The sequence below is a fragment of the Myotis yumanensis genome, unplaced genomic scaffold (assembly GCF_028538775.1).
Source record: "Myotis yumanensis isolate MYYU_CA2020_CCGP unplaced genomic scaffold, mMyoYum1.0.hap1 SCAF_5, whole genome shotgun sequence".
In the NCBI taxonomy this organism is placed as follows: domain Eukaryota; kingdom Metazoa; phylum Chordata; class Mammalia; order Chiroptera; family Vespertilionidae; genus Myotis; species Myotis yumanensis.
Genome location: NW_027223756.1, coordinates 4,201,726 through 4,210,693, shown reverse-complemented (window position 1 = coordinate 4,210,693; position 8,968 = coordinate 4,201,726). Strand labels below are relative to the sequence as shown.

At 56.8% G+C, this 8,968-nt stretch overlaps 1 protein-coding gene across 1 annotated transcript; it reads left to right on the top strand.

Annotated features, from left to right (window-relative positions):
- The first annotated feature begins 1,216 nt into the window (after positions 1-1,216).
- On the top strand, positions 1,217-7,342 carry MSX2 (msh homeobox 2). The gene is made up of 2 exons (XM_070417070.1): positions 1,217-1,614; positions 5,698-7,342. Exons 1-2 carry the CDS (start codon positions 1,236-1,238, stop codon positions 6,120-6,122), a joined length of 804 nt encoding a protein of 267 aa, XP_070273171.1. The 5' UTR covers positions 1,217-1,235; the 3' UTR covers positions 6,123-7,342.
- Positions 7,343-8,968: the final 1,626 nt, after the last annotated feature.

The following is an 8,968-nucleotide window of genomic DNA, read 5'->3' as shown; positions in this document are numbered from 1 at the left end:
TCTGTGCAGTGAAGCTCGCTCTCCCCTTCCCTGGTCCAAGAAGCAGAGGCAGTTGTCAGTAAGGCTTGAGATGGAATTCCCCAGGTCCAATTGGGAGTGGGGTGAGATCTCTCTCTCTCTCTTTCTCTCTTTTCCTTCCTTCCTTTTAAAACCAGGTGTAATGTATGAAAATGTGCTTCCCCAAAAGGTCCAGAGGCCTGGGGTGTGCAACCTGGGAGCCCTGTGTCTCTGAAACTCGCAGGAGGGAGGAAGGCTTAGATACTATCGTGCCTGTTCTTCCCTTGTCCTCCTCCAAGGCAAACACTGGCACCCAAACGCACAGGACAAACACAGGCCCAGACAAACGCAGGAACACAGACTGCGCCTGGGCTGGAGGAAAAGGCCGGCAGGAGCCGCCAGAAAGGGGGTTCAGGGAAAAGGAACCCCAGGGATTCCAAGAGTGCACTGTTTTCCTCCTCGCGTGGAAGACGTGGGGAGCATTGTCTTCGTTTGTCCAGTCGGGACCTTGCGGGAGAGGGCAGCCCCTGACCCACTCTGGGGCTTTCTGTGGCCTCTCCTCTGCCAGGCGCTTAGGTAACAGCGGGCGCCCATGGGCGCTCACTGAGAGCGAACTCCTCCGTGGAGCCCCCCGATTGCTACTCCCTTTCGCGAGGGGGGCTGGCCCGGTTCAGTGCCGACATCTAGAGTTGCGCAGGTAGCCCAGCTTTGGCGCATAGTAGGCGCTTCCTACATGTTTTTGCAATATTAGCTGCAGACTTGAAACGCGTTCCAGCGGCGTGAGGGTGGGGGTTGGGGGGGGGGTGTGATACAGACCCGGGGCGCCTTTTCAAAAGAGGGGTCAAAAGAGAGAAGAAATGGGACTCGGAGAACTTCCTCTTTAAATAATCGGCCTTAATTACGCCTTGGACTTTTCAGCTTTGGCGTGATTATAACCCTTGAGGGATCGCCTAATAACAACTCTGCTGACTGCTCCTGTAATTAACTCCTAATTTATTTCAAACAGGGGGGAGGGGAGAAAGGACCAGCCTCTGCCGCCAGAGCCAATGGGAGGCGAGCGTTCGTGACGTCAACGCCAGGGCCGGCGCGGATTGGCGGGCCCGAGTCTCCCACTTCCCCTTGGAGGAAAGGCTCGGCTCCCGGCGCGCCCCTCCCGTCTCCCCCCCAAAAAGTTTGAGTCGCCGCTGCCGGGCTGCCAGCCGAGTCGCGCGCTGGGACCTACGTGGGGCAGAGAAGTCATGGCTTCTCCGTCCAAAGGCAAGGACCTGTTTTCGTCGGATGAGGAGGGCCCGGCGCTAGGGGCCGGGCCGGGCCCCGGCCCTGGGGGCGCCGAGGGGGCGGCGGAGGAGCGCCGCGTCAAGGTCTCCAGCCTGCCCTTCAGCGTGGAGGCGCTCATGTCGGACAAGAAGCCGCCCAAGGAGGCGTCCCCGCGGCCCGCCGAAAGCGCCTCCGCCGCGGCCACCCTGCGGCCGCTGCTGCTGCCGGGACACGGCGCCCGCGAAGCGCACAGCCCCGGGTCGCTGGTCAAGCCCTTCGAGACCGCCTCGGTCAAGTCGGAAAACTCCGAAGACGGAGCGGCGTGGATGCAGGAGCCCGGCAGATACTCGCCGCCGCCGAGTGAGTGCGCGCCCGGGCGGGGACGCCGGGTGCTGGAGGGAGCCGGGGCGGGTTTCCAGGCAGGGGGTTCGGAGAGCCCTCGGCACCGTGCGCCCCGGAGAGCAGGCGCAGCTGGTTCGGGCCCCCGGGTATCCCCCGAGTTCCGCGCGCCGGCTGCATCCTGGACACCCGTGGGCACTTGCGCAGCGCGTGGCCCGGGTCCCCTCGCTGTGCAGAGGGCCGCGCGCTGCTGAGGACTCGCTGGTCCGGGGCGGGCGAACCCTCGCTGGGTTTGCGGGTCGCCTCCCTTGGTTTTCTCTAGCCCCCGGCCCTGCACTTCGGCCACTTGGCTTACTTTTGTTTCGCTGCCACCCGGGTCTGGGGAGCGAAGGGGGGTGTGAAGTTCACAGCCCCGCGAGGTATGCCCTCCTTTTAACGACGAGCCAGCTGAAACCTAGCCCGATATTGGGTGGACATCCTGATCTCCCCTGGGTCCCGGGGCGTCGAAGCAGGACCTCGCGAAGGGAAGGCGGCAGAGGCTGATGCGGGGCTGATGTCCCCGCCACCGGCTCCTCGCCGAAGAAGTCCCGAGCTTCGCTGGGAGCGGGCCCGGGCTGAAGCAGGGGTGTCCCGCTTGGCTCAGTGATCATGAAAGGCTTCCCTGGGCGCCCATCTCAGCAGACCCCAGTCATCGCTGGAGCCCCGAGGCGCAGGCAGAGGCGGGGACCTGGGGCTGCCCCCTTTCTCAGACACCCAGACTTTATTTTAAGAAGACTGACTTGACTGGCAGTGGCCGAAGTGGGCCGGGGCCCTGGTGTCTGAGCCAGGCTGCTCTGGGGTGCCCTGGCCTCAGACCTTGGATCCTTCTCCCCAGAGGGACCCAGCAGAGGTCCTCACACCTGCACCCCGCTTCCTGCAATGAGGGGGGCGGGCCGGGAGTCGGCCCAGGAGAGGGGTGGTGTCCTCAGCTTCAGCCTCCGTGTTGGGGCCCTGGGGCCTTCTGCAGGTTGGAAGTCATTCCCCACAACTTTTACGTCCCTCTCCAGGCCTTTAAGAGTTCTCTGCCCGCTGTACCTCTGGGCAAGGTGGGCAAGAGGGGGCTTGTGGAGGGACTTTTCATGCAAAGTCAGGAGACGCCTCTCTCCACTGCCATCCGTCAGCCCTGGAGGCTGGAGGTGCACAGTATTTTGTGAACAAAACCAGGCCATCTTCCCCGGCGTCGGAGGCTGTCCCCTCCGGCGTCTCTCCCCACCCTGATAGAAACTCCAAAAGATTCAAAGGGCGTGGAGATTAAGGACTCAAAGAATTTAAATACAAGTTTGCTCAGTGCTTTATAGCACTTTTAACCGAGTTATCTTATCTGATCTCTGTGGCCAGAGCCGGCCTCCTGGGAACAGATGAGGACTTTGCAGCCGAGTTCAGAGGATTCAACACACCCAGCTTGGGCTTCACAGAAAGAAACTGGGCGCCACGGAATGACAGGGCTCATCTGGACATTCTAACATGCCTTGCCCTGAACCTCACTGCGTGATCAGTATTGCTTACCCATTTTATTGATGGGGAAATAGAGGCTCGGGAACTTTAAGGGACTTCATATGTTTGACAGCTATTGAGTGCCCCACGGGTTCCTAGGCCTGGGCCCATATGCCCCGGGGCATAGGCAGCTTTCGGGCCTTCCAGGGAGACATGTCCAGAGGTCAGAAGTCCCACTTCCTTAGGCCTCCAGGTTCTGGGACGGCCATTCCCCCAATGACCTCGGTAAACAACCCCACCACAAAGCATAACCCAGCTTCCCTGCTGAGTAAGGTCGCCTTGGGCCCTGGAGCTGACCTTCCCATAAGAAAAGCTGGAGATTCCGAGAAAGGACTTCATTTTAAAACAAAAAGTGGGTTATTGGTGCTTGGGGCCTGCAGAGGCCACAGGAGTGCGGGGGGTAGGAGCCAGGTCCCGGGAGCTTCTGGGGAGGGAGCCTGGGGCGGGAGGGAGCCACCCGCCCGGGCCTGGTTTTGTTATTCAGAGGAAGTGGGATAAATGCTGTTTTGCTTTGTATAATCGCATCCTTCCTCTGCCTGGTTTAAAATGGGGGGAGGTGGGAGGAGGAGTGGGGGGCCGAGAGGAAGCGTCCCAACTTTTCTGCTTTGATGCCCGTGTGCGATCCCCATCTCCCGGATTTCATAACTCACACGCAGCCCCCAGGAGGGACCGTGCCGGGAACTGGAGTTGCTTTCCCACTTAGCGCAGGATCCCGCCGAGACCCCGGGAGCTGGGGACCCGAGCCCCCGCCCTCAGGTCCTCCTGGGCCCGGCCGTTCACGAGGCTGAGGACGTCCCGGGTCCTGGAGGCGCCGACGGTGTGGTTAGGTTTATTTGTCAGTTAAGGAGCGGGTTCACTTGGGGATTAGCATTTGCAGAAGGTACCTCTCTGTGGTCCTTCTCGCCCACCCCTCCCAGATTGCTGGCTTTCTGGTTGGTTGCCGAACCCACTACCTCTTTCTTTCAGTCACTTAACGTGATGGTTGGTCATGTCACCCGGGACAGGTCCACTGCTTGCTGGAAGCGGCGGCTGGGCTGGGACCTGTGCTGTGTCACCCTCCCTTATGAAGTGTAAACTCTTGGGCCACCAAAGTAACAAAACAAGAAATGCGACATTCTCCCCCTGAGTCCTTGCAGTCCTTGTAACTGCGGCTCCACTTGGAAAATTAGCATAGCTCGTAAAAGCCAAACGCAGGCAGTTAATTGTTTAGCAACCTGCCCCCCAGCGCCTCCTGCCTCCCCCTCCCCCTCCCCCTTCCCCTTCCCCTCCCCTCAAGGAAGGAAGCCCTAAGTGAGCTGATGCCCTGGGACTGCCTGCGAGGTGCCCGGTCAGTCCCGTGGCTTCTGTCATCGAGTCCCGTGAGGCACGGAGTCTGATGCTGCTGGCGTACCTTCATTTGCCTTGTTATTGCCTCTCTCCGAACCCTGGCGACAAACGAAGCATTTACACGTTGGCTCCACACCATCGCATAATGGGCCCGGATGACTAAGATGTCATCACATGCTCTCCATCCCCAGGCGGCGTGATTTCCCCTGACATTTACGTTTATGGGCGAGCTAATTTTTCTCTCCTTCTTGGTACAGTTTATATTCCAGAAGCACCCGGCCAAAAAGCTCAGCCCACATCTGTAAAGTGATGTTCAAGTTTTATCATCTGTAGACGGGATGGAATGACAGCTGTGGCGGTTTACTGCGTGGGGCTGCTCCCCCCTCGCAAGATGCTATTAATTTACCCCAGACCCTGTCTGCAGGGTTACCCTCCGCCAGTGTGCGGATGCAGCCCAACGCGTCCTGGGGCAGAGAGGGAGCCGGCTCGCTTTTATAAGATCCTTTTCATTTTCTTTCCCATATGCGATTTTGTCAGCATCCACGGGAAGGGAGGACTATTCGGAATCCATCCCCCCATATTATTGATTTCTGGTTTTAGAGCAAGAGAAGAAGAGGGAGGGAGGGAGAGAAACATTGATGTGTTGTTCCACTTACTTGTGCATTCATTGGTTAATGCTTGTATGTGCCCTGACCCGGGGTCCAACCCAAACCTTGGCTTTTCAGGAAGATGCTCTAACCAATTGAAACCCCCCCCCCCCCCCCCATTTTAACGAGGAGAAATTAAGCTCAGAAGAGATGGGGTTTTGATCTTAGGAACCAACCACTTGTCTCCCTTGACGTAGGAGAGGTCTGTTCTTAGGAGTTCTATTTCCATTGCTCTAAGGCTGTGTATTTCCCATAAAGTTCTGTTACACCGTTAAATTCCCAAACGTTTTAGCAAAAGCCTCCATTTTTTAAGATGAAGTAATTTATCTATTTAAATATCAATTTTTTAAAATGAAGTAATTTATCTACTTAAATATCAATTTTTTAAAATGAAGTAATTTATCTACTTAAATATCAATTTTTTAAAATGAAGTAATTTATCTATTTAAATATGGTCCTCCATCCTACTCCCCCTCCCCCCCCAAAAAGAAACCACCCACACCTTTGACAAAGGTGTCGGAAAGATGGAGAGGGGGCCCTGGCGCGGGACCCCTGGGAGAGGGCCTGGCCGTGCTAACCGCTCCCTCTCTGCCCCCAGGACACCTGAGCCCCACCACCTGCACCCTGCGCAAGCACAAGACCAACCGGAAGCCGCGCACGCCCTTCACCACGTCCCAGCTCCTGGCGCTGGAGCGCAAGTTCCGGCAGAAGCAGTACCTCTCCATCGCCGAGCGCGCCGAGTTCTCCAGCTCGCTGAACCTCACAGAGACCCAGGTCAAAATCTGGTTCCAGAACCGGAGGGCCAAGGCGAAAAGACTGCAGGAGGCCGAACTGGAAAAGCTGAAAATGGCCGCGAAGCCCATGCTGCCCTCCGGCTTCAGCCTCCCTTTCCCCATCAACTCGCCGCTGCAGGCAGCCTCCCTCTACGGAGCGTCCTACCCTTTCCATAGACCTGTGCTCCCCATCCCGCCCGTGGGACTCTACGCGACGCCTGTGGGGTATGGCATGTACCATCTCTCCTAAGGACGACCGCGCCGTGGACTCCCGGACGGGGCTTGTTCCATGGCCCCCCGCCCTCGCCAGGAAGCGCCCGGCTCTGCCAACCTCACACGCACCACCCCAGCAGTCAGGCTGGGGGCCGCCGCCGCCGCATTCGTCCTGGGGGCTGGAGACCCCAAGCTCCGTGTTCTTGGTGTCATTTCCCAGACACCCCCTCCTCCTCCCCCAAAGATCGGCTCTGATGGTTTTTATATATAAATATATGTCACGAAACAGAACGCATTTTTCTACAGCAGACGTCAAAATCCAAGTTATTTTGAAAGGCGAAATTTATATCTATACTTTTTTATATCTATCACCCTAACAGACTGCTGACGTTCATTTGTGTGGGTTTTTTTTTCTTCTTAGAGGGGGAGACAAATTGTTTTCTAAAATTGCTGAAATGTAGTGATTTTGGTGGGACGATTGGCTTTTGCTTAAGGAAAACAGATATTAGAATTAGACAAAGTGCATAGGCCATCGATAGGGAGAGGTTCCTGAGTGACAGGCACAGGCCGCGGTACAGTCTTCCATGCACCCGATTCATTAGAGGCTACATATTGGGCTGTTTGCCCCCCTGCACATTGCTACATTGTTACCCAGTTAAACGTTTACTTTTTTTTTTTTTTTTGTAAGATCAATAAAAGGGGGCTGAGAAGACTGAGCCAGCCTGGGGCAAAGTGGGAAATGGAAGTACTTCCCTCCAGGCCGTTGCTTAACTCCATTTCAGATCATTGTCCGGAGGAATTGATGGTTTCTGTGAAATGCTCTAGGTCAGTCCTCACACGTTGCAAAAGTGATGCGGGGGGGAGGGGTGTAGTTAATTCTCTGCTTAAATAAATGTCTTGTAACCATTACCTATATGCTACATATTCTTGGACAATGAGTAGATCCAGAAAGAAAGAAAAAATCCTGCTTTCTCTGTGTGTGTACCTATTGTATATGCTAAACGTATTAGGAAAATTTATATCCTTTTTTAACATGTTGGGGGCCTAGGGTGAAGCCATGTTTTGACTTGCTAAGAACCCGGGTGTCTCACAGCCCACTTAGCTCCCTGGTATTTCATCTTCCCATCCATCTCCCCGCCCCACCTCCCCCCAACCAGTATACTTCATCCCTTTGAAAGGGTGTCTTGTATAATTTTATATATTTTATTGAAGAGTTATTTCTTATCTCTTATTCCGAATTAAATTAAACATTTGTTTTATTGCAGTAAAGTTTGTCCCAATTTAATTATTTCAAGAGGCAATCTCTCTGGGTTCTTCGTTGGGCTTTGCTCAAAAAATGCCACCCAAATGGGGGGAGGAAGGCTGCTGATTTTTATTATTTCAATGCGAATCAATCAAGAGTTTTGGCCAGATTCAGCGGGGGGAGGGGGGGTGGGGGGGCGCGGACCATTGAAAACTGCAAAATACTTTGAAATATTTCCCCTGCAGCTTGGGTTACTCTTGGAAAAGAAGTGGAGTTTTGGAAACTCCAGTGAAAGATGAGCTTGGGAGAAAGAAGCGGGGTGAGGGGCGGCCAGCATGGGAGCGCTCTAGATGGTCAAGGGGAAATCTTGAACTTGAAATTTACCATCGATCAAAACAGCGGCAAACTGGCGCTGAGGGAAGAGCCCGGCTCCTGGCAAATGGGGGTGGTGACTGGTGCTCTATGGAGGGTCTCACAGAAGCCCCCTTCCCCATTCCAGCCTCTTCCCAGAGGGACCCCGAATCCTCTCTCCGGTGGTTTGAGGGGGACCGGTTCATCGGAGTCCCCTTCGCTTTGCAGCCTCCGCTGGATACAGAAAGGGGGTCAGGCCTGGGCGTGAGGCATCCCTATCCAAACAAGTGGCTAGTGGGCAGGGGGCTGAGGGGCACCTTCAAGGCTACTTTCCGATGCACCAGTGAGTGAGGAGCTGTGGTGCCTCACCTCCCCCGGGTCTGACGAGAAGCTCCTGGGAACCCAGAAGGTGGGAGGCCGGCACCCGGCGCTACTGGACCGGCGCTTTGGCCCGCATTTTCTTGCGGATGGCCAGGAGCCTCAGGCCTCACAGCCCCGCACCAGGTGCCCAAACCCGGCTCCGCTCCTGCTCCGTTCCTGGCGGAGCCCACGGAAGTGCCCAAACCTTCCCGACTGTGCGACCTCGCCCTCTGGCAGGCCTCCCCAGCCCCAACTCCCAACCCTGGCCCCAGCCCGCCTTCCTCACTTAAGGGATTCAATGCACTTGCCAAAGCCCAAAGCCCTTCAGGGTCCGCCATCAGCCGCCTCCTTGGGTCCCCAGTTAGCCCGTCTCCCCAGCTTCCCTTCCCGGCACTGGGACCCCACAGCCTCAGGGATCCGAGCCCAGGAGGGAGTCGGGAGACCGGGCTGCCTGGGAGGGGGGGGTCCTTAACCCCAGTGCTGCTCGGAGAACCGTGGTTGCGTGCTGCTGGGCCTGTGGGGTGGATGGGAGACACCTGGGTGACGGCGCATTACAACAGAAGCCCCACATCCCCAAGGCTCAGGCTCAGACACACGCACCCAGCACCTCTTGATGGAGGGGGTCGCTGAGCTGAGGGCTGAGCCAGGTTGCGGGGGACCTTGCCTGGCTCTGGGGTCCTCTGAGCCTCCCAGGGAGCTGGTTCGGCCGTCCTGGGGTCCCCGCTACGGAGGGCCCGTTATGCCGTCAGAGAGCAGACCAGCAACCTTCAGGCAGAAGGCCCCTGACTCCCCAGGACCCCGCAGCCCGGCCCTTGGACCTCCTTGCAGGGGCTGCTGGAGGCCAGCACACAGGCCCTCACCCTGGCGTTCTTCGCTGCTTTCATCCAAAGCTTCCCAGAAAGACAGCTCTGCTTTCGGCAAAGGGGAAG